The 25,663-nt window shown below is 41.4% G+C and overlaps 1 protein-coding gene across 1 annotated transcript in view; it reads right to left on the bottom strand.

Moving 5' to 3' along the window:
• Positions 1-17,837, bottom strand: part of esama (endothelial cell adhesion molecule a) — a 56,196-nt gene extending 38,359 nt beyond the window's left edge. Inside the window, exon 1 of the mRNA XM_028031316.1 lies at positions 17,425-17,837. Coding sequence (XP_027887117.1) covers positions 17,425-17,485 — 61 coding nt within the window. The 5' untranslated portion in view covers positions 17,486-17,837. The remainder of the gene's footprint in view (positions 1-17,424) is intronic.
• Between the last annotated feature and the right edge of the window lie 7,826 nt (positions 17,838-25,663).

Raw genomic sequence — 25,663 nt, 5'->3', positions numbered from 1 at the left:
GAACAGGGTCAAAAAAGCACGTTGGCTCTAAATGAGGATTTTCATTTACTATGACAGTATGATGAAGACAACTAATAAGGCCTTTGTGTGTACATATGGTGTATACAGTGTGGTCTACATCTTGTGACAGAATGGCTCCGATCAAAAGCACAGTTAATGTGATTTATTTTCATGACTCAACGCTCCATATGAGAATTTAACTTTCTTGGAGAAGAAGAAATTGAGCGTCAAGAGGTCAACTGGCCCCTTAATGATCATGAAAATTACAAACCGCTAGTGGGGTGTCACACGTATATCTGCATAAACAGCTCTCTGTGTGAAAATATCGGCACATAAAGTGAGCGCTTTGCCTAATTACTCCTAATGCTGCTGGTTAATGGGCTCTCACGGCTGGCTGGCCTCAGGAAATCGGTGAACATAATGACCAGTCACTAATGAAGGCTACAAACATCAATGATGATACTCGGCTGAAAAGCTTTCTGTCTGTTTGCTCTCGCGGCCCTGGCACTTTGTGACGTTGGAGCAATGTGTCGCCTTGTGACTCACGTGGCGAGCATTTTTTTAAATCCCAGTTGTGAAACACAGTCAGCAATAAGCTAGACTGCCTCAAACTCAGAATTAATCCTGATAGATCCTGTTTAGCATTCCGCCAAGAGATTTCCACCTCTTCAAACATATAAGCAGGGGAGATTATGAGGACTCTCTGTACCGCTGCTGTACTGTATTTCACAGCCCATGTACAGTACATAGCTGCAGCTGACGGATACAAGAGAAGAAACACGAGTTACTGAGAAGCAGAGATGGTTTTCTATGTTCTCTAACTCAAGGGAACTCAGCGGCAACAATGAAATTCAACCATGCCGCACAATGTATGGCATACCATCACAGTTTGCATATCCTGTACGTACACTTTCCTGTTCACTGGTAACACAGCAGCTAGGATGCCATTGTTCCTGACTGGACAGTCAGAAAATGGACCTTACGTCAGACATTCACAGCAAGGGAGCCAAAGGTCCTCAGTGGTTCTGATGATTAACAATGCTTGTATGGAGACAGTTGGACATTTGCAGCTTGTATCAGTGACTTCACTGAGGGGATGTATTACGAGCACAGAGCATTGTGATGAAAGATATTTGTGCCAAAAATACCCCAGCTCTCATCAAAGTTCCAGCAGTAACTCCACAACATGTGTAAAACAATAATTTGTGAAATTTTCAACATAATGCCTGGGTGTTTGACCAGTCCTTGTTCCAACCAAACCAATGAGTTTTCTCTAAACCTAAATGTTCACAACATCTCATCAAATCCTGTACGCCTCCTTAGATTGGAGAACTTGTTAGCCTCAAAGGTACCTGTCAGAGAGAAGGTGATTAATTATTTAACTAGTCCAGCTGTCTCACGTTTCCCTCACAGTATGCGCAGAAGCCTGATGGTCTTCAGACCATAAATCTCTGAGTTTGTGCTGTAGAGACAACGGTGTACACTACAGCTTACGCAGCTTCTCTGACACGGTCTGACAGGTCTCAATTCAACCATGATTTTATAGCTATGTTTACAGCTGTCCTTTTTGAAGACTTCACTCCACCTACTCCTTAAGAGAAGGATGTCCGGTGCAATGACTGGCACATCAACATTTCACTACTGTTTACAGCTATATCTTCTAAAGGCAAAGCCTCTGCCAAACTAGAGGGGCTGAATTCAGTGATATCTGAATCTAGATATGACAAGTACAGACTTGTAATTTGTAGAGTTATTGAGGACCATTCAGATATCTGGCTCCTCTCTAAGCAAGCTCCAAATTTATGCATGAGGCACCTTTTATACTTTTTTGTGGCACTGACAGGTTTTCTTTAAAGTGATCAGACAGGAAACTGGCAGAGAGAAAAGGGGAAAGACACTCAGCTCAAACTCAAACTATTAGGATTTAAGGGCTCGACACGTGAAAGCCTACGTATCACGTCGAATGACGATGAGGTGACAACCGTTTGCGCTCCTCCAGCTAAGCGACTGGCAAAATTGCTTGTGAAATTTTAAGCTCATACACGCAGACGTGGACATGCAGGCCAGCATCGCGACACAAGAAAGTTGAAAAATGTTAAACTTTTGTCACTGTTGCGTCCTATGTGTTGGGTTCATCCAGAGTGGTGGAATACTTTTACCTTTCACTGTTAAATTTCACAATCAACTTTCTTTTTAGTCATATTTAATCTATGTAGCATTTTTATAACTACTGAAGGAAAGATACTTTCTTGATTATGCTATAAAATGCAACTACGTGCCTGGAAAATACATAACACGTCGCCTTTAACACTTTATTTCACCCGACATTCAAGTCAAGGTCAGGGGAATATAAACCTGTCTCCACTCATGTACTCTGTCTGAAATAACAGGAAAACAGTCTAAAATTGGCTTTGTTTAGCATCTTCCCCTTGACCAGACCCTAGAACAGTCCTTAACTAGCCATGATTTTTTTTAAGCTGACATCATGGCGTTTAAGTCAGAAAAACAAACTTCTTGCAGTTATAGATTGTGTAACAGAGTGCTAAAAGCACATTTAGACTTAATTTTAATGACAGGAAACATGTTGACTCTAAGGGTTGCTGTCACAAATCTAATTATAACAGCATTAGCAGGGATTTTTCCATGCTAGCAGAATATTAAAACATTATGGTTATCTGTAAGAGGAGCTGCAGTGTAGGGGAGAGGAGCGATGCAGGAGATGCTTTTAATAAATACCAATTAGACTTTAGAATGTGGTGAGGGATGAGGAGACAGTGTGGTGTGGCTTCACATCTGAGCCATTAGATAATGACACCAAGACAGTTTTCTCCGGGGTGTAGAATTGTGTGACAGGAAAATAAATAAGAGCTTATAATTAAATATATGTCAAGCAGGGAGGGGAGGAGCTGGGAAGGTAGGAGGGAGTTAGACAAAGAGAAGGAGGAAGATGAACTGAAAGAAAGACGAGCAAATATGAAAAAGAAAAACCCAACAGATACATAAGCTAGCATGACAAAGCCCCCGTCCCCGGCATGCCTCTGGCTGACCCCAGACGCTGATGCTGATGAGATGTTAGAGCTGAAAGCCTCAGGAGACGAAGAAGATGAAGGAGACGGGGAGAACTGGGCAATAAGATGAAAAAGGGGAAAGGGCGAGGAGGAAGAGGAGGGGGTCGAGGGGAGATGTAGATGTAATCCCACTGATAAAAGGGTGCTTTAATGTCACCAGAGGCCTGTGTGCAGATAAAAAGCCAAAGAATGTTTGCAGAAGTAAAAGGTGAGATGACACAAGGTCGTGCCCTATGGAACAACGCTGAGATAATAAAGCCTCTGGTTTCTCCCCAGTCCTGAGGCACTGCTGGCCTCCAGACTGAGAGGGCTGAGGACACCAGCAGCTTCCTTTACACACAATTCAGCAGGTTTTTTGGAACCAAAAGAATAACACTGGGTTGGTTTAAGTCATAGTTATTGGACAAAATTTACATCGTTCAAGTTGCTAATTATTTGTTCTTATACACCAGAGGTAGCCATTGACTGAACACTTTGCCCTCATACAGCTGGTTTACATGTAGTTTGAAGGGTAGAATTGGAGGAAGACGTTTCAGGTACCAGAGACCCAGTTTTCACCCTGTCTGCTTTTTAAACAGGCTTTCCACTTTCCTTTGTTATATAGTTAGTTGTTATTGAAGTTGGCTCAGGTTCCCTGAGCTAGGTCTATACAGTGATCCCTCGCTATAACGAGGTTCACCTTTCACGGCCTCGCTGCTTCACAGAGTTTTTGTGCAGTTTTTTTTCAAGGTGCATTGTGTTCTGCGTCTTGATTGGCTAAACAGTCTCCGCGTTTCTTCTCTACCTGTGTGCCAATAACGTTACGGTATTTAAATATACGTGATACAGCTTGGCAAATTTTGGTAAATATTTTTGCCCAGAAGAAAAAGAGCAACAACAACTACCGATAACTATGTTCTTCTTTTGAAAAAACACACCTGCACCACAGGCTGCAGAAGAAAAAGACACTAGAGAGCGGAGTCAGGCCGCAGCGCCATAGTCAGAGGAACAGTGAAATACGCGAGTCACAATTTGTCCTACTGTATTGATGATTATTTTACTGTAGTTATTTTTAAGAACGCATTATATTTGTTTAAAAAATGCATGGGTCTGAAAACAGGTTTTGTTCCTTGGTTTCAATGTAGAGTATTTAATTATGCTGTATAATAATTGTAAAAAATAAAGGTAACTACTTCACGGATTTCGCCTATCACTGGTTCTTTTTGGAACGCAACCCCCGCGAAAAACGAGGGTTCACTGTATACATATTACAACATGACGTCACATGCACAACATCCTGCTTTCGAGCTCCCTGCTGGAGGGCAAAGAACTAGCAACATAACACGCTAAATCTTAAATGTCCATGTGATGTATAAAAGAGAAAGGGACACAGTGCTTTGCTACTAATTGTCAATACTACAAAAACTAGATAACAACATCAGGAAAAAGTTTTAACTAAAAAAATAGCACTTAAGTAGGCCACTTATGCTAGCATGACTTTGACAAACGTAACTTATAGATGTGCTGCGGAATTCGATGTCGGATCAGTTTTTAAAAAAAAGAGAAAAAGAAGCTAACCTACATGCCAACTCTGACAGACCGTCAGAAAAGCAGGTGTTTAACTGTCTTACCAATCACCGCTGTGAATGGTTTTTAGTTATTCTTCAATGGTTTTTCTCTTTGCTGCGGGAGACCGCACTTTATTAATAATACCTTCATCTCCAAGTTTCAATTTGCTAAAGGAGCTGTTCTATCGCAGCAGCACAGCTATGTATGGGGCCCTTAAAAGCCGGAAATGGCCGTGTTTTTCAACCCATGTTTGGGTTTATAATGGTACATGACTAGGCCTGAGGCTGACAGATGGCTGTCAGGGACATAAAAAGACAAAAAAAATAAAAAACATTGCAGGAGATCTGAAAGTCAGGTAAGAATTTATTTTAGTAAAAAAATAAATAAATCTTCAGCAGAGGACAGAACATCCTGCTGCGACTGAATGATGCTTTGTAATTTAACGTATGTAAAAAAGAATTAGTTTCCTGCTGATTGTCGATCCCGCCCCCTGTCCCCCCGTCTCCTACTGTATTTCTAACAGCGCCTCTTCACCCGTTCTGCCTCGGTGAGGACAACAGAACAGCTTCTGATGCCCCGAAGGCCTCGGCTTAATGCTCCACTGTAATGACTTTTTCCACACAGCTGCCTACTGCCACAGTCATCTCTTACTCCATTACTCTGGCTGGCTTCTACACACCCACAGGAATTCTGCTCCTGATAATACCAGACAAATCTTCCCTGCCACACAGGTGTCAGCAGCGCATTAGCGTCAACAGAAAGGTTCTTCTGTGAGATTGTGAAGCGGCTGCGTCACGGAGACGTCCTGTTTGTGCCAACGATGAGGGAGGGTTTTTTTTTTTTTGTCTATGAAGACCGAACAACATTTTTAGGAAATCAGTTCCTTCTGGATTTCAAGATTGTTTTTCTGATTCTTTTTGTTATCAAAATAGCTGATTTCTGGTGCTGCTTTTTTTAAACATACTAGCAAGGAAGTTAGCAATATTTTTTCCTTATTAAACTGCTTTGAAAATTTAAATATAGACAAAAAATATGAGGGGAAGAAAAAATAACAATAGTTCACATTTATTTCACCACATAAAATCACACGCTGACAGAAAGTGGAGATAGGAACTGTCAGGACTTTTTAACATTTATTGTAATGGAATTTTTTAATATCATGTGATGATGCGCTTCTGTGGAACAGATCTTCATAACTGCATTATTGTGATTTTTTTCAGACATTGTTTACGTCTGGTCCGGCTTCTTCTGGTACAGGATTACGACACAGGTTTCACATCAATGACATAAAAGTCTTAAATGCGACATGACCTTTCAGATGCAAAAACTTTATCTGATTTAGTTCCACATATTCCAGTGGCTCATATTGGATATTTTTGGGGTGAAAAGATCATAATTGGGTCGTTCAGACTGCTGTAGTTGAATGTCTGTGTTTCTGAGTGAAACTTTTGTTAAACAGTCTGACATTTTCTTTTTTCTTCTGAAAAACAACTTTAGGAGAATTTCTTTCCTTCCCAGCATGTTGATGAGGATGAGCACTACTCCTCGCTACACATGGACAGAGGTCAGAGGTCACGCAGACCGTCTCTTTGGCATCGCAGGCAGTGGAATTAAATTCACAGGAATGCTATGATGATATTTCTTAAGCAAGTTTCAAACTGCTTAAACCAGCCAAAGCCCAAGAGTGGTTTCAATCTAAGACAACAAACAAAAGCGAAATTTTGACCTACACCTGAACTACACATGAAACAAGACCATGTTACATGTGAACGTCACAGAAATGAGAATGAATCGTTTCTAAGACTGAAGACAGTATGAGCCTGTAGACCTCCAGGAAAGAGAAGAAGGTTTCAGAGAAACAAAAAAGTTTGTCCTGTTTGCAAAACAAAAATACTCCGAGTGCAAAACAGCAATGAGGATGGCTTGAAGAATAAAGTGAAGATTATGTCAGTGTCCCTGAAGTTGCATTTGCATCACGCTCAAGCCCCGTCCCCACCCCCACAGTCCTTTCTCCTCATAAGAATAATTTAACACTGCCTATCTTGTCTAAATCCATGCCCTTAATTCCCATATGTCTAAAGTTTTATTAACCTCTCTTATCATTTTTTTTCCTTTTTGAAGGATAGGTCTGAAGGATATGTGGCTGCTGACTTCTGGCAGCAACATCTGTCAGTGGCACTGCAAGCAGGCTCACGGGAGACGAGGCTTCTGGCCAATCGGAGCTCTCAGAAACTTGTGTCTTTGGTGACTGTGCTCCCCGTGTGGGTTAAGGGAAATTTGACAAACTTTGGCCTCAGGAAATCCTTTGAAGACCCATTAGATAACTGTTGTGACAACATACAGCATAAGAAGCCAGAGCTGTTTTCCTTTTTCCTTTCTTTTGTTCGGGAAACAGAAAATATTCTGCCTTCTTCCTGCTCTCCTGAGGCTCGGGGAGGTTAGCTTTGAAATCAAGCACGCAGAGCCTCAGCTTCAGCGGCATAATGAAGACAGTTTACACTGAGACATCTGTGAAATAAAAATGAGCCCACAATGAGTCATAACAGCGTCTCAATGAGTCTGATGGTCTTTTTGTTCAAAGGCAAACTGTAGCCTTTTTCAAAATCTTATGAAACGAGAAAAATACATCAACAGTGAAAGGTTACAAGTTACATCAAGAACTATTTTATTTATTAGCCATCAGTTTCTCAGGCTGTCTGCGTTTGTCATACTGGTCACGGGTAATAACAGTCATACTAAAACCATAACAGTTTGATAGCGCAGTCATTCGATCATGCATATAAAATGTCAAAGATAGTTTGTTTACAGCTGACACATGATGACGGATTTAGGGAAATGTTTGTCAGTACACAGATGGTTGTGCAGCATTAATATTGCTCGATACTTTACAGAATCACTACTATTATTAAACCAAAAGTAAAGTTCAAGCTGCCTGACATACAGTATGCAGTGAATTCAGATCTTCAGAATGCTGCGTGTTAAATATAAGAGTACCGCAGCGGCAGGTTGCGGGGCGTTGTTGCGGAAATGTTTCAGCCAGTAATCAAGCTTGGCCCATTTCCTCTTGACCAGTGGTGACCCGCAGTCAAAAAGACAAATACTAGAAAAAATAAATAAATAAATCAGGTTTGGTTTTCCTGTTATTGATAAGGATAAAAACTGAAAACTCTGAATTTCTTTGTTTGCTAACACATCAACTGACAACAGAGTCTTCGATGCCCCTTCACTTAAGATTGGTAGAATTGCGATAAATGTTGATTACATATGCTTTGACAGTTTGTCCAGTGTTACATTTAATTGTTAAAGTTGAACAAATTTTGCACAAATGATTTCCGTGTTATAGTGTCTTGGGGGGGGAAAAAAATGCCGTGAGTGAGCAGCTGATCTGAATAGGGCCTAGAACAAAACCGATTTCTAACATCTTTAGACGGCTTCCAGCTCAAAAAGTAAATGTCAGATTTCTATTTAGCAAACCTTTAAACCACCATCATATGTTCTATTTTGCCGTTTATGTATCACACGGTAGGGTCGGTGAGCAAACTAATGTAGAATTTGTAACCCAGAGCCAGCCATGTACACACCTGTTTAAAACCGCTTGTTTCTCTTTCCTAACATAAACTGTATTTTAATGGCAAACTGATCAACTAGGATATTCTAAATTACATGTGTTTCTGGTTTAGTTGTTAACAAATGAAATGAGGCTTGAATTGTGACTAAAAAGTGTCCCACTAGGAGTACGCACATTTTAATTCTGATTCCAATTCATTGTGTTAGTTAGGAAAACAATACTCAATTTAATGAAAAACAACATCTGAGTTTTCATTTTGTACATTGTTCTAAGAGAAAGGTTAGAGGTGACGACTCCATTGCCTATCTATAGTGAGCCTGTAATACCAGGCCTGAACTCATTCCCTGCCACCAGGAGTTCCCTGAACGGAAACAACAAAGATGGAGCAGAGAAATAACTTGGCATTATTAATAAGTTTTGATGTTTAGGGCATGGAACTTTAGTTAAGCTTAAAGTAAAGAAGTAGACACAATAAAACTGCTTAAAGCAAAGAAAGAGGCAGCAAAGGTTCCAAAGATAGAGACGGGTATGTAATAGTCTGAAGTTAACGCCAATCTGACAACTTCTGCACCAAAATACTAAAAGAAATTCAACAAGAACAAAAAGGCTAATGTCTCTTTCTTTATGGATTACAATAGTCTTCAACTTCATAGTTTAATACAAAGTCTGCTAAATCAGTCAAACTGGTCTCTAGAAGCACCTGGCAGGCTCCCTGTAGCTGGTTTTGCTGTAAACAGTCATTAGCCAGTGTGCAGCCACAGTCTGATTACCGTAGTGAAGCCTGAATTAGGAGGAGGCTGACTCTGCAGTCTGCATTGTTTGTGCTTCAGCAGCACGTCGCTATTACAACTTGATATAAGCCCAACAGAAACCAAGAGAGGATCTCTATAAATAAACTATACCGCTTCTGTTTATTTATGTACATAGTCGCTCGGTGACGCTCGGTGTCTGGAAAGTGCCGAAAGCAAATATTAGCTTTGAATAACTTTGTTTAACCCATATACAGAACAATATTTGGAATGACTTTTGTTCACAGAAGATCTGAATCATGATTTACAGGCAACCTGAAAAATATCAACACCTACAAACAGTCCTTCCGTACTTCTTCTCCTTGAGGCAGGACGAAGGGGAAGGAGACAGATAAAAGAAATGAAAAAAAGAGACAATAAAACAAGATGAAGCAAATAAGTTTGTGTGTCTGTCCCTTTAAGAGTCTTGAGGCCAGAGATGGAAGTTGGGAAAGTCGCCCAGTGCTTTTCTCATGACCCCTGAGAGGATGCCTTCTCCTTTCTGAGTTTGAGGATGGATACCAGAGGTCACAGAAGACCCGCAAAATGGACAACTACCATTCGGTACACGCCGCTGTGGCCACCACACCGCTCTGTGGTCACCTGCATAAAATTATCAGAGTGCTGTTTTTGCTGTTCATGGCCAAGTTCAATGTTCCATGCAAGTGTTAGGTTCGCATCAGTGCAAAAAGCTTGTCAAATGTCAAACAGAACTTTCCCACAGTTTATCCCATCCCCTGTTGGGCCTAAAAATATCAATGTTTGTATACTTAAATATAGAAGCAAGTCAGAGAATGTGGGGCAACGCGTCAAACCTCAGATGAATGGCCTGAACTTTAGAAGTCAAAACAGTCTTTAAAGAGAGAACTTAACAGGGCTCTACATCATTTAATCACTGCATTAATCATCTAATGGGATTTTAATTAAGGTGATTTAATTAGATTAAGATGCTGTTATGGACCCCAGGTTTAACTATTGTAGCTACGGAATATAAATGAGTTTTAGAAATCCATGAATTAATAATAATTGTGGTTAATAAACACCCCAAAGAGCAATACACAAACATAAGAGATGCACCAAGAAACTGACTGGTGACTAGAATCGACTGATTTTTAGTTTGATTGGCTCTGATCTGCTGGTTGGAAATTTAAAAAATCGGAACATTTGCAAATCAGTGAAAGCTTCAGGCTGAGACTCTTGTGTGGAATCTGCTGCAGAGTGAGGAAGAACTTAAAATTTGCGATTTTCAGTAAGAGTGAGGTGTTTATCAGATTCAAAAAGACGCTTAGTACCTGAAGGGCAATTACTCTGTAGCTTACCCAGACTCAAACATAGGCCCTTGAATACTAAGACACTTTATAAAAGGATGTCAAAGCATGAGGTCAATAAGGTGCACAGTTCTTGAGAGCACAACCATCATAAGGGAATAGTAAACAAAGAGCAAATAAAAGAGCAAAGCTGACAAATGTGGAGCAGAAATCAACTTCAACGTTTGAAGTGTCTAGTTTTCTTCCAGAAGAAAGCAGCAACCAAAGGGCAAAAACTTAAGATGCCAGGATGTGATTACGATTTATTGAAACAACTAATAAACATAATACGACTTTCAAAAAAGGAGTTCAGCCTCCTTAGCAAGTGTATTCTGCGTTGTCCCTATTTTACAGTGGACTCCGCATTGGCATTAATCTCAGCCGAAGATTAAGGATTGTCCAGATAAATGTGTAAGACGGCTCTATTGTTAAGACATCATGTCTGAGGTTCACTGCTGCTGCGAGACAACGAGGCAGGGTGAGAATTTAGTAGATAAGACTGAACAGAGTCCAGCACAGCTGCTCTATTTTACCCTCCTGGGCTTTCAACCTCTCTGTTCCTGAGTATGCTGAGTTTGGAAATGTTGGTAGACTTCTGGTAATTTCACAGTTATGGTAACTGATTCTCTAAGAAGTATTAGGTATTGTTTTCATAATCCTCACCAACTACTAGCTACTAATAATACAAGACTGTCTAAATATCAAATCCAGTCTTCTCACGACATCCTGGTTAGGATACTTTCTTACTTCATATTCCAGTAGATGCGGTTTGTTTGGGGACCAAAAATCCAACATTTGTTACATTTTCAACTGTGGTTCACTTTCACATTGCACTGTCAAGCGAACCAACCCTTTGAGCAACTGAGGGGGCACTGCACCAAGAGCTACTGAAGGAAAGGACGCATAAACCTCTTAAGAAGATATGAGCGCAAATTCCCTTTTCATGAAATATAAACTGGAATGGAGTGGCATCAGATTTTAGCGGTTGTGGGATTTCTTTTTGGCAAAATGCCACAAGGCACTTCTCCCACTAGCACTACAGTCGCGCGTTTGTTTTGGGTGTATTTATTTACCCAGAATTCCCTGCACTATCATCCTCTTCCTGTTTTGGAGCAATCATATGCACATATGCATACGAACTGCACCAGAGTTCACTTCAACCAAACAAAGACCGAGGTTTTTAGGCAGATTTGAGTTCTCTTTATCGGTCCGTATTAGACACTGATGCGCATCCAAGCCTCCCCAAACAAACTGGACTTTCTAGGCAAACGAACTAGAGTTTGAATAAAACCGACTAAACAGAGCTGGCATGAATGCACATAAGGCAAAGACCTCAAGAACCAATAAAATGTAAAGAAAAAATGGCAAGAGTAGAGACGGGATTTATGAACAGGACACCACTCTCTGTTTTTACCATCAGATTGAAACTGAGCTGGAAATAATCTTCTCTCAAATTCTCAATAGGTTTAAATATACACGGTTATAAGAGAGGAATTGACATAAATGCACAGAGTGGGTGGCAAACAGCCTGTCTGAATAGGAAAAGTGCATGCTTATATGTTTTTGGTATTCTGCACTGATAAGTCTCTGAATCGTGCTACTGAAGTCAGAATTGTACCATTAGCTAGTGACACATACACAAACTGCACTGCCCTCAAAGAGCTGTAATCCAAGCTCAAAATGGAGAGGGGCTTTGCTGCACATCCAGTTGGTATTATTCTATGGGAAAGGCAATTAAAGATAAGGCCAATACTATTGGTCCAAACTGTCTCCTAAAAGGAGGAGATTGAAGATACATGCGTTCTGGTATGAAGGGCTATAACTGTAACAATAGTTAGTGAAAAAAGGAAACACACCGCTGCACTTAGTTGCCATACACAAAGATACAGAGTCCAAAGCTTCATTACTATGTTATCTAACTATGGGGAGAGGGATCACTGTCCAAAGTGGCTCTCGGAAAATAATATGCTACTAAAAATAAGTCTTGCAACACTCTCACTCTCGACGATAAATCTCTGACAGTCACCACAGAAAACGAGCAGAGACAGTGCACCCAGCTGACCTCCCAGTGGAGCCTTTTGAAGCCTGTACAGATTGACCTTGTTAAATAATTAAAGCTCATTGTGAGACCCACCTGGAAAACAAACGAAGACGTTCGTTTACCAGACGGCGTGTCCCAAATGCAAGACTAACTGTGCAGCGGTCAGTGGAGGGATGGACCATGGCTGCCATGAACAACTGAGCTGAGATAAGGGAAGGCTAGCTTCCAGATTAGCTTCTAGGCTCATTTAAAAGCCCCTCGAAGACACAGTACCAATATTCCGGCTTCTGAGTGTAAAGGGGTTTATCTTACTGAAGCTTGCACTGAAGAATTATATGGAGTGAATTAAAAAAGGGCGTGTAGTTTTACTGACCCACTGAAACGCTCCCTCACTCGTACACCCATAATCAGAACAGATGATAACTTGGGGTAGACGATCTATTTTCCCCTTTCTTTTCTTTTTCACCTGTGCTTCCATCACCCTATGACCTTTAGCAACTTAGGCAATTACATTTGTGTGCAGTGTGATCATCTGCAATCCTCCTGCACACACTAATATTGCGATGATGTTTATACGCTCCTAATTTGTGATTAATTGCCTTACCCAGAGCACATTGACACATGGTGGAGAGAGCTAGGAGCAAACTCTTAACCTTCCAATTGCCAGACGACTACTCTTCCCACTTTGCCAAAGCTATCCAGTATAATGCGACAGATAAGGTTACCAGGAATATGCCCTCACATGAGTCCAACATATTCACATTCTAAGGAGGAACATCACACTGTAAAGCTAATGAATCTGACATGCAGGAGCAATGTACTGTAGTCATGTCTCCAACTTCACAAAGATAATTTTTTTTCTTTAAAGCGTTTCACTGCTGAGAGCCTAGAAAAACACAGCTACTGTAAACTCAACGAAAGCAGCTGTAATCTCACTGTTTAGACAATAGCCTCTTTCACTGAACATACAACAAAGCTCTGAGACGTGTTTTTTCTACATCCCAATCAGCTGCACAGACATTTGTAGTCGCCCTACTGCTGTTGAACGTCTACGTATAATGTTTATGAATGTGCTTAATTTTGTGAACTGGATCAGTTTACGTTAAAACTTTGTTATGCCGTTTTAACATCCAATCCGAACTGCTCTGGGAGGACAGCAAGGAAGAAAGAGAAGCAAACTGTCAAACCGTGTAACAGCTGTCAGATCACGGATTTCTTGCAGAACTGCATAGACTGATGTCACACTCCATCACCTAACAAGATGACAGTAGCTCCGTTTCCACTGACCATAAAATCCCCCAAAGTGGAAATACAAAAATGAATTTGCTTAATGGGAACGCGCCAAGAACGTTTTTGCGCTAGGATGAAGTGGTTTCTCTGCTTTATCAAAAATGAGTGTATTTCGCAAAACTGCAATAGAAATGCTTTTTTCACATAATAAAAATCCTGTGATCAACGGCCTGATGTTACTACTGGTGAAAAGAATGAAGAAGACAAAGGATTTCTATCTGCTCTGGAGCTTGATAGTTATGAAAGAACATCAGCCTGTAGATATGTGACCCTGGTAGAGACAGGCCTGGAGGATGTGACGTGAGGCCAGCGTATTTAAGCAGTTAGAATAAGGAGTATAATTAGGCCCAGTGCTTGTTGAACCAGATACATTGTAATCAAATTAGCTGACCCTGAACATACTGTAACTTCACAGAGATAATCCTAATGGGTTTGTGAGACTGAGAATCTTGTGTTCAGCTTTAGACTGAAAACATTCATTTGAAAAGGTGAACCCACTGAGAGCTAATGACAGAGTTAATCATGGAAAAGAACAATGACTTTAACAAAAGGCTGTAGTGAAGCTCAGAGATGGACCACAGCAGTTAACCTGATATGATCAAATACGTTCATAAGTGTCACCTCCTCTTACGTGGCCATCTGAATGTGGGTTGATATTAGCTATATTTCCATCATGCAACTTTTGAGGGAACTTTTAAAATGTTTAGAAAAAAAATAAACAGATGGGGTAAATTAGGCATGTTACCCTCTACTGGTTTGAAGCTACGCAAAGCGTAATATCATCAGAGGTCGACTCTGCACATCGCTGAAATAAACAGGAAGTAGAGTTTGCTAGCATGGAACGCACAAGTTTGCCACTGTACTTTTGCAGTTATACCATTTTTTCTCGCTAATTTTATCACCTCAAAATAAAACAAATAGATCAGACTGATGGATGTAGACAGCTGTAGAGTCAGTGAAAAACTTTTGCAACCGAATGCGCTAAAACCCTGCTCACTATAAATATTTGTTTGCTTTTTTTCTCCCAACATAAAGGGACAGGTCAGTTAATAAACCACTTTCTCTGTTAGGACAGCTGAAGTTCTAAAGTCATACTATTCAATTTGAGTAAACAGAGCAATGCTATGTTAGATCAGCGTGTATTACAAAAGAATTCACACCCTTTATTTGAAATTGCAAATAAAACATGAAATAGGAATCCTGTTCTGTGTGAAGACTTGAAATGTTCTATTTCCAGATCTTCTCCGTCCAATCAGACTGAGACTCAGCTATTTTAGAAAGAGAAGTAGACAAAAAAAAAAAAAAAAATCAGTTTGAAAAGTATTGCCTCACGGGTATGAACACAAGTGCACACCACACTTATCAGATTTTTGGTTTTTTAAATGCAAAATGTTTAGAAAACTACTTCCCATTGTTCTTTGGCTTAATAGTTATGCACAGATATGTTTTTCTACATAGATTTTTTTAAACTATAAAATAGTCAAACTGTGATAGAAGAGTGTGAAAACTTTGCCACTTTCTCCTCACATCCAGTAGAATCAGCTTAAATCAGGAATGTATATTTGTCTGAAAAGAAATGGACAGCAGGTTTACTGTTGCATTCAAGTGCAATCTGTAAACTTGGGAATAGATAAAAACACACAAAAAAACAAAGTTGGTTATCAGAACAAATTAGTATTTCACTTTTCCTTTTTCCTAAATGAAACAAATACATTTTCTCCTTCAAGTTTCTACTGAACCAAGCTTCTTCTCAAACTGAACCCCTAACCGGGACAACTTCTTGCTAGGGGGAGGATGTTCGTTCACTTCCTGCTCCAGGTTCGGCCCCATCAGGGACTCCAGGAGCCTGTTGTTTTCCCCTCACCACTGCCTGCTATTCATGACCGTTTCCTGCCTCCATTCAGACTGCCCAGTATTTTTCAGGACACACCTGCAGCCCCTCCGATGGCGAGCGCTGAACTTTTATTGTTCCATTGTCTGCTGACACTGAATCACGGCCTGCAATTAAAACAGCAGAGAAGATACCAGAGAACTGCCCTGAACCACAGACTCGCACCGGGTCCGGGAGCGCAAATGGAACCGTTTGTCATGTTTTACTCCCCCGCGCCCCAACCAGGGAGGAACAAGTGGCCCTGAGGTTGTCCATGTCAGCTCATGGGATTGTTTTGGCAACACCGCTGAGAATCAAACTCCGGCTCCGAGCAGGAGAGAGCCTGCGTTCATGCATCACACACACAGAGTGTGTGAAAATCACCAGCCTGCCTCTTGGCACACACAGATACTCACCTGAAGCAACTCTGGCTGAAGGAGATATACCATACAGATAGCCGGACACCTTGGACAGAAAGTTTCAAATATCCCTGCTGTCTGTGTTGGTGACAAGTCTAAAACATCTATTTATTCACTTCCCAGATTCCTTATTGAAAAACCATCTGAGTGATTCACACTAATCCCCTGCAGAGAAACAGAAACTGCTCAATTTTCTCCACTAGAACCTTTCTTACAGAGGGTCAGAGCCTCCATTACAAATGTGTGCACATTTTTGTCAAGATTCATATTCTGCTGGTTGATGTTGGAACTCACCCCCCTCAAAACAAAAACAAAAAAAACAAAAACAAACACAGTTTCAAAACTGTATTGTTTTAATTCAATAAAAAACTTAAAATTGCACTGGGAATAAACTTGTTCAGGCAACAAGTCATTAAACAATCATGGCAGCAGAGGATGTAAACAGTTACATGAGATATATTCATATTTTAGCCATATATTCATATTTTAGCCATGGCGCTAGCGCTCATCATCGATCACCCAGCAGAGAAGACCTGGGCATCTTAGTATGGCGTTGGAGCAGGGCATGCAGCGTTTTGGCCCAATTGTAGTTGGTGATTTTACAGAAGAGCTGTGGATTCTACACTTTCGAATGCCGCACAAGTTTTTATGAACTGTTATACTGTGAGAGTTCTGGTAGAACCAACTGCGCATTGTACCCCCCACCCAAAAAAAACAACAACAAACAAACAAAAAAAACATCACTTTCCTACTACTTCCTGTCGTGGTCTTCTTCGCCGTTTTTCGCCAGTAGTAACGTCCGGCTCCTGATCACGTGACTCGTGTGACACTAAAGAAGTGTTTCCGTTAAATTTATTGTCGTAACTTGAATTTGCGCAACGTTAGGGTTCATGGAATGTGTTTTAGTGAATGGTTTTACTGCGATTTGTCCCGATTTCTGCTCTCGGGGACTAAAAGCAGGACGCATGTTCAGCACAGCCATCAGGGAAAGTATCGGAGTTGAATGCAACCCTGGAGCGAGAGGTGAGCCAACGCTGGAGCAGATATAAGGGGATTATTCCCCCCTGGGAGACATAATCATGTGTAACACACTTGTTTTAAATCCAGTGGAAAACAAACAGGTGTTTGAGCCTTAAATCCCAGCCCGCTCCTGGCTCACACAGAGCTCCAGAAACACCGAGCTGTCAGTCGTTTGCTGCTTGCGTCTTCACATCTGCTCACATCAGAACCGCAGCCTGTGTGTGAGCGCAAGGGGAGCTCAGTGCAAACTGGGCTTTCTGCTCAGAAACACACCAACTGCTCATTCGGCGGGTAAAAACAAAATCTGATTTAGTTGTCAAAACTCGCTCTGAGAAAGCTCTGTGAAAGTCACCTTGGAAGAAATCAGCACAACATTCCCACTCTTGATCCATAATTTGAATTGTTTTTAAGGAACGCTCCACTTTTTTTTTTATTTGAGAAATTGGATAAATAAAATAACAACAATAATAAAAAATCATGAAACAAACAAAACAAAAACATTTACCTGAGAGCCCCAGGAGAAAGGAGAGCAAAGTAAGTTTCCTTGAAGTAGAACAGATCTCCATGATTCTCAGTCCTGGTGTCGATCAGCTGGTCTCTGTTTCACCTCAGGCTCCGCGGCTCTGCCAGTCCTCGCGCAGACACGTAAGGGACACTTGGGGTGAGGACGACGGGAAGCCGTCGGATGGCTCCGCGGCGCGGATTCTAAAGGAGGGATGGACCGGAGAAAGTCAAGTCAATCCTGGACCCACACCTCCGACACTGACTGTCCTTCGCGACTCTTGCTCTCCCTCCTCTTTACGCACTCTTCCCGGTAAATCCCTCCTTCCGGCTGCTCGAGCAAGAACAACTCTGCAAGTTGTCATTCAGTCCCTTCCTGAGAGGGAGGGCTGGGGGTGAGGTCGGGGTGGGGAGCGGGAGAGACCCGGTCCGGAGGAAAAGAGCCGATATACCTTTGCGAGTCAGTCGCACTGCTAGCCTGAGTGTCCAAAACACCTTCCACGATAGCCCTTCAAAAATAAAACAGCTCTATTCTAGAGAGTCACTACAAGCCCATGATTAAATCTGATGCTTTTATTTTGTCAGCAAAAATGACCAACATCCGCCCTTCGGGTCCAAACACAGTTAAAATTGACGAGTCGCACCTGTTCTGCGGTTCAGCGCCAAGAACAGGTGTAACAGATACCGTTCAGCGTCAACCACAAGAGAACAGAGCAGCCAAAGGACGCGCTCAAGGAAGCAGGGCCGTGCAGAGACCAGTGGAGGGGCAGGGGCTCAAAGTTAATAAAAGGGCACATTGAACAAGATCTTAAAACACCATTCAACAACATAGCAACAACCCATAATAAATAAGGAATTTAATTGGATCCTACAATATCATTGCCATCATGTGGGGACAATACAAGGCAAAGTCTATATTTTCCCCAACAGGTATAAAGTTTCTGTTTCTGCTGCTGACAGTCCTGGAGATCTGAGCTGATCTGAGACTTTAGCTCTTAATCAGACCAGAGGAGAGAAGGTCAAAGGTTATGAAGTTATGAAATAAGAAAATTTGCTGCCATTTTACTAATTGAGTCCTAATAATATCAATTTAACCTCTAGAACAACCTGGCTGCAGACTGATTTATAGATCAAAAAGCTCAAAGGGGTTAACTCTATATAATAGTTTGATGTTAAACCTCTGAGATCTAGAATTATAAGGCTGGGATATCAAGGCAAAGAAAACTCAATAGCTGCTGGTAGGGGCCATTCAGGGGCCTCCAGACACTCAGGGGCCCCTAGAAATGGTTTAATTGTAACACAGACCGTAGATCTAAACCTGTAGCATCATTTATAGAGAAAGACAATGTTATTACATTTTATTTAAGGCATTCGGCTCAGAAAAAAAACCTACATTTAATTAGGACGTTTACTTTGTAAAAGTTTAAAGAATCATCTTGATAGTTTGATTGTTGTGTTACCATGGCAACAATATGGTGTAATCATTGTGTTTGAATTGGGTGTGTTCACAAATGGATCACAGCAAATAACCAATAATCAGTGATTGATTTTAAACTGGGCCAATAAACCTGGTCTCCTTCTCACAGATTCACCTGATCGATATTTAAACATGTTAGTGATGCTGAGGTTCTTAGTAGGACGGGTTTCAGGGGACGGGGGAGGGTTCTGTCTAAGGTCCCATATTACCTTGGGCCGGCCCTGGAGGAACAGCTGCTGCGATGCACATCTCTGGAATCTACCTGGAATCCACCTGGAATCTACCTGGAATCTACCTGGAATCCCCCAGGTGGCCGCTATGCCAATCCGCTGATGCTTTGGGGACATTTTGATTCATTTAATTGTGGCATGTTTGCTTTATGCTGCGGTTCTAGTTATTGCTACAATATTTTCTCTGATGTTCCTGAATCTTCCTTTAACACTTGAGGTTCTGCAATAACTTCTATTTACAGCAGCGAACCTCCAGCCCAGATCCCGTCAGCCGCCTTTAACCCGCCTGGTAGAAACGTTAAGGAGAAGCAGAGCGAACAGAGAGCAGGAGGTACCAGGTGGGCAGGCACATGCAGAGAGAGGGGGGCGGGGGGGTGCGAAGGGGACTTGAGCACCTACCCCTTTTATCTTTGATGCCCCTAGTGCCCTTTTTGAGTTTTTTTTATTTCATTTTATTGTTTTTGTACGTCAGAAGGCTGGCTGCCCTCAGTCTAATAATGACTCTCAGTTTCTGCCTCCATGTTGTTCAGACACTGGGTCCATGGTAAGGAGGAGGGGCAGATCTGCACCCTCTAACTCTCAAATTATGGGCAGGAATATTTTTCATACAGTGGTTTGTGAATAAAAACGTAGGTCTGGTGTTGATGTTGGAGACATATTATTGTAATGGAGCTTTAATGTAAATTTAATTTTGGTTTTTGCTTTTTCAACCAACTAGAAACAGAAGTCCCCTCTTGGCAGGATAGGACATGCGTCGCCTGTTGGTAGGGTGTGTGTGTGTGTGTGTTTTCTGCTGCTTTGTTGATCATATTTTTAATAAAGTTGAGGTAGAAATAAATAAAATGTCTAATGAGTTTATTTCCTTTAAAGAATCGATTCAAACATTTGGTTGTAAATTTTTAATGAAAAATAATTTTGGTGATAAAACAAACTGCAAACAGAAACACATGGATGGATATTTAATCTATTTAACATTTATTGGTTGAACGTTAAATTGTAATGTCAATAATTTCATTGGACTAGAATCCAGAATCATCTAAATGACAAAATCACATGAAATATTCAAAATTTTTCTGTAGCCGCGATGATTTAAAAACATTTTTCAAACATCTGGGACAGAAGTTTGGTTTTACTGTGGAGTTTTTTTTCATTCAGGGTCAGAATTTTACACACAGATGAATAAAAAGTCAGACATGATGAAACGTTGACATGTGGAAATCATCTTTAAAGGGAAGAAGAAGAAACCGTGATGAGGTCAGAGGTCGTTTACAGATGGTGCCTCATCCCTGCAGCAGAACCCTCTGGTACCTGCAGAGGTTCTGTTGGAAAAAAATAATAATAATGAAACAATAACTAAAATAGCAACAAGGGGATTCATATGTTAGGATTGATATACATCGGTGGGCAATTCCATTAATATTTCAGTCAGGTATTCATATGATTCAATACATTTCAGAGATTTCAAATAAACAAAAAAATGTTACAGCAGTGATACTTATTTTAAGGAAACAATCTTTTAAAGTTTGTAATTTATTAATTTTATCAGTGTTTTATTGGATCTGTTCTTATTGTTTTGGTTTGGTGGTGTTGTTCATAAGAGAAGACGACTCTTATGTCTCTGTATTGTAATAAATATTAGTGTCTTTATAAAATAAAAATCAGGAGGGTTAGGGTGAGAACTGTCCATATAGCACCGTGGAAGAAATGTTTGAAGGCTTGTGCATAAATCAAGATGTATTTGAATCAGAATTTAAACGATTTAGTAGGAATGGTGTTGAAAAGGCAAATTAAAGAAATCTGGATTAATCCATATAGTAGACCGCTGTTAAAAGCTTGGAATGCAAATATTGATATCCAATATCGTGTTGATACATATGCATGTTGTGTTTATATTGTATCTTACATGTCAAAAATTTAACGTGAAATTGGTTTTCTTCTAGGAAATGGACAAAAAGAGAAGCAGCCAAAGAAGGAAATGTTTGTGCTAAAGAAGCTTTAAAGAGATTTGATAGAGTCTATTTGCATAACCGTGATGTTTGTGCTCAGGAAGCAGTGTATAGACTCACCAACATGCATTTAAAGGAGTTTTCTCGGAGCGTTATTTTTATTCCAACTGGTGATAATATTGTGAAAATGAGTTTTCCCATTTCTGTTTTGAGACAAAAGCTACATCACAGGGTCTTACCCCAAAAGACATGTGGATGACTGGTATAGTTGACCGCTATAAGAATAGGCCGAATGATAATATGTTTAATAATATGTTAAGTTGGCTTCAGATTATAGCGTTTTGACAAAACTTGAGAAATGTAGAAATGCAATAAAGTTGAATAATGACTTTGGTTTTATTGCAAAAAGAATTTGGACAAAACCAGCAGCTGTTCGATATGCGCGTTTCTCTGAAACAAAAGAGCCAGAAAAGTTTTACCAAAGCATAATGCAGTTATTTCTACCTTATCGCTTTGATAGTGAACTTAAGCCTTCAAGTTGTGCAACCTTTGGTGAGTTTTACAGAACTGGTTTGTTTGGATTTGTTGATGGAACAAAACATTCAGTAAAGTCTGTTGTAGATTTAAGTAGGAGTGAGTTTGAGTTGGAATCTGTGGACAATGTTACTGGTGATGTAATGCTGGAAGACGATGGGCTGAATGGTGTTCTGAGGTTGAACTGGAACGCTTGGAGTGTGTGGTATTACAAAAAGGAAGACAAATAGAAAACAGTGATCAGGAACAAATCCCTGATTTAAGTCTGCAGTGTAAAGACGTTTCATTATTTGAGAAAAATAAATTAGAAGAACTGAAAGCCTTGCATTGATTAGATCTGTGAATGAAAAACAGTTCTCTGTTTTTGTTTTTAATTAAATCAGGCAGTATTGTTTAGCCAAGCTTAATGGAATAAATCCTTAACCACTGCACATTTTTGTTACAGGTGGTGCTGGCACAGGAAAAAATCATTTAATCAGGGCAATTGAATATGAATCAAAACGTTTATTGTCAACTGTGAGTCGATAGTTGCTTATCAAAAGTGTTGTTATTGGGTAAAGGAGCACATGTTGTGTAAAAATGTGATGGCTGATGTCTGACATCCAGGAGATGAGTTATTGTCACTTCCTGTTTAGTAGTGAAAGATTAGCAAGAACTTCCTGTAGGGTTTGATAGACATGATGTGTTGTTATGAAGAGTTAGATGATCCCATTTGATCATACACACAGTGAAGAAGTAGGGATCAAACAATAATTTCAGTATTTTCTGAGAGACTTCATCATCATGTCATTTATGTCACTTATATATGAATCAAAGTGTAAAAGTAAGAAATCCAGCAGAAAAAACAGGTGACTTCCTGTTGGAAGTGGGTGGGGCAGAGGTTATGTCATCAGTTAACCATGTGAATGTGATGAGGGCTGGTCTATAATGAGACATAGAAAGTCTGATGCAGCTCTGACTTTGTATGTGGAAGTTATTGCACCTTGATGTTTTATGGCAAATAGTCAGACTTTGACACTAAGCCACGCCCACATGAAAAATCCTGTGATAACTGTTTGACCTTCAGTGCCTCAAGGTTATGCTGAGTGATTCTGAAGTCCGTATCTCAAAAGCTGTAGGACGAGTTCGATCAGATGAGACGTCTATAAAAAAGAGGAAATGGCGGCTTTGATCCAAAATGACCGTCTTCCTGTTGAGTTTGGACCATGGCTCCAAGAGACGTTTTTGTAGGTCCTGACCAGATACACATGTGTACCAAGTTTCATACGTCTGGGTTGAAGCATGGCTTGGAGCTGATGTTTTAAAAGCTTCTAGGGGGCGCTGTAGATAAATTAGGCCACGCCCACCAAGGATTCTTATGGATTCCTGTCTGGGGCTGGATAAGGATCCATCCCAGTAAGTTTGGTGCAGCTCAGTCGAAACATGTGGAATCTAGAGCCAAACATATGGCAATGGTGTTACAGGTCACTTCGCCACGCCGCCACGCCCGCTACTCCATCAAAACCAGTCAGGGTTGGAATACACAACCACTTATACCACAGCAGGTACGGAAAACCACAAACACAAAAATTCTAATTTGTAGAAATCTACTGTTAATCTCTTCATGTTAAATAAAAAATATTACTTAATATTTAAGTATTTAGTCATTATTTCAGCTTGACTCATTCAGAACTGTTCTGATCGTTTCCATAGCAACGATCAGAAGCAAGACCTTGCCCCAGAAGTCCAGTGAGCTCACTGATGAGGTCATAGATGACATCATGTACATCACAATAGATCAAAGAAGTTCTAAAGATTTAATGTGTTGCGCTCCAACATTGAGCCCAAACAGTTTTCATAGAGACCAGGAACAACGGCAGCCAAAATGAAGATCCGTGATCGCCTTAGAGCGTTTAGGGAAAAACTCCGTTTCCACCCAAAGGCGATTGTGGAGAGGGAGGACCCACTAAGCCCCATAAAGATCACAAAGAACATGAGACGCCTTGAACGAGACTTCAGACCTGTGGCACACCTTTTTAAAAACCTGTCTGCTTTGTCCAGCTGGCACTCTGTGTACATGACAGCCTGTTTTTTCTGTCTGTACATGTGCACAGTGTGGTTTAGCTGGACATTTTCCTCCATCGTGCTCCTCGGGATTCTCCAACTTTCCATAAATTATTTAATTACCAAAGGCTGGAGGATCCCGGGGAGCATCATACCCGACATGTGTGAGCCAGGGGAACATCTGAAAGGCACAAGTGTCTTACAGATGGTCCACTTGGCTTTCAATTCTGCTCAGAAAACCCAGGAGCTTTTTGGAAACATGGCCGACACGCTTGAGAAGATCAAAAATCTGTGCATTTGGGTCCGGCCAGAGCCCACAGTAAAGATCTACGTGGGACTCTGGCTGGTTTTGATCTTCTCATGCGTGTTGCCATGCCAGCTGCTGGGTTTTATCATAGGTGTTTCTGTAGGGATCAAGATTTTCATCATTGACTTTATCTTTGAAAGGTTCCCGAAGCTGCGGCAGCGGTTTAACACCCCCTACAACTTCTGGGCTAGTTTACCCACCGACCTGCAGCTGAGGGAGCCCAGAAACACCTGGTGGAGCAGATGGATTGCCACGGCAAGGGCCCGATGGAGCACGGCCCGAAGGAGCATTTCTAATGCTCTTCTCGGTGCCAGAGAGAGGCGTTTTCTCCCTCAACGCTCTCGATTCATTGGGACCTTCCAAAAGTGGCGATGTCGGGTTAGGAGAAGGTAGCGGACAAAAGTGTGCCCCAGGTCTGTCTGGACGACGGCAGCAACTAGTTTTGGAAAGGCGTTTCAACGGCAAGGAACAACCGGCGGATGTCTTTGGGAAAAGGTAAGAAATGAAATCACACCTGACGTTACAGTTTCTCCAGCCCCTCCTCTTCAACATGATCAAGGATCTTTTGGAGAGGAGCTAAAAAGAACAAATTCGGAAGATAAAAAAATCCCAGAACAAATCATAATTGACCATTTGAGGCTGGAGAAATCTGACTGGGACTGAACACTTATCCTGATGTGTTCAGTTAAATTAAATTATTAGATTGAAAGGTAAAAAGATTTGACAGGTTTCCTGTTTGCAGGTTTCTCTCCGGGTGCTCCGGCTTCCTGCCACAGTCTGAAATTGAGACTGTTTACTTAATTGGTTTCTAAATTTTGCTTAGGTGTGATTTCTTTTCTTTTCTTTTCTTTTAATAAGACATTTGCCTGGGTCTGAGTTCCTGCCTGGGTTCTTTTGTCTTTATGGGGTTTGCATTTTCCCCAAGTGCATTAGTGGGTTCTCTCCGGCTTCATCCCAGAGTCCAACAAAATGACTGTTGGTTGATTTGGCTTGTCTAGTTGACCTTTGCCCCCTCTCTTCAAAAAGTAGTTTCCTGTTTGCAGGTTTCTCTCCGGGTACTCCGGCTTCCTGCCACAGTCTAAAATCACGACTTTAGTTAATTGGTCTCTATATTCTGCTAAGGTGTGATTAAAACATTTCTTTTGTTTTCTAAAATGTGGATTACCACAGCAAGATGGCTGCCCCTTGCTGTGGTAATCCATCTGCTCAGGAAGGTGTTTCTGGGCTCCCTAAGCTGCAGGTCGGTGGGTAAATTAGCCCAGAAGGTATAGGGGGTGTCAAACCGCTGCCGCAGCTTCGGGAACCCAGCCTTGGCTCTTCTGTCTTCATGGGAATTGAATGTTCTCCAAGTGGGGCCAAAACTATCCATCCATCCAGCAAGGGGGCAACGTTGGTGGTGCAGGAGACGAATCCCTGAAGGCCGGTCCGGCGGACAATGTCGGCGCAGGGGCCGGACCACCTGGAGGCGACGAGGGAGCTCTGGGACCACCTGGAGTCGTCGAGGGAGCACTGGGACCACCTGGAGTCGTCGAGGGAGCCCTGGGACCACCTGGAGGCGTCGAGGGAGCCCTGGGACCACCTGGAGTCGTCGAGGGAGCACTGGGACCACCTGGAGTCGTCGAGGGAGCCCTGGGACCACCTGGAGGCGTCGAGGGAGCCCTGGGACCACCTGGAGTCGTCGAGGGAGCCCTGAGACCACCTGGAGG

This window comes from Xiphophorus couchianus, chromosome 11 (genome assembly GCF_001444195.1).
Source record: "Xiphophorus couchianus chromosome 11, X_couchianus-1.0, whole genome shotgun sequence".
Lineage (NCBI taxonomy): Eukaryota > Metazoa > Chordata > Actinopteri > Cyprinodontiformes > Poeciliidae > Xiphophorus > Xiphophorus couchianus.
The sequence above is the reverse complement of the archived record's forward strand: the minus strand, read 5'-3'. Positions and strand labels throughout refer to the sequence as shown.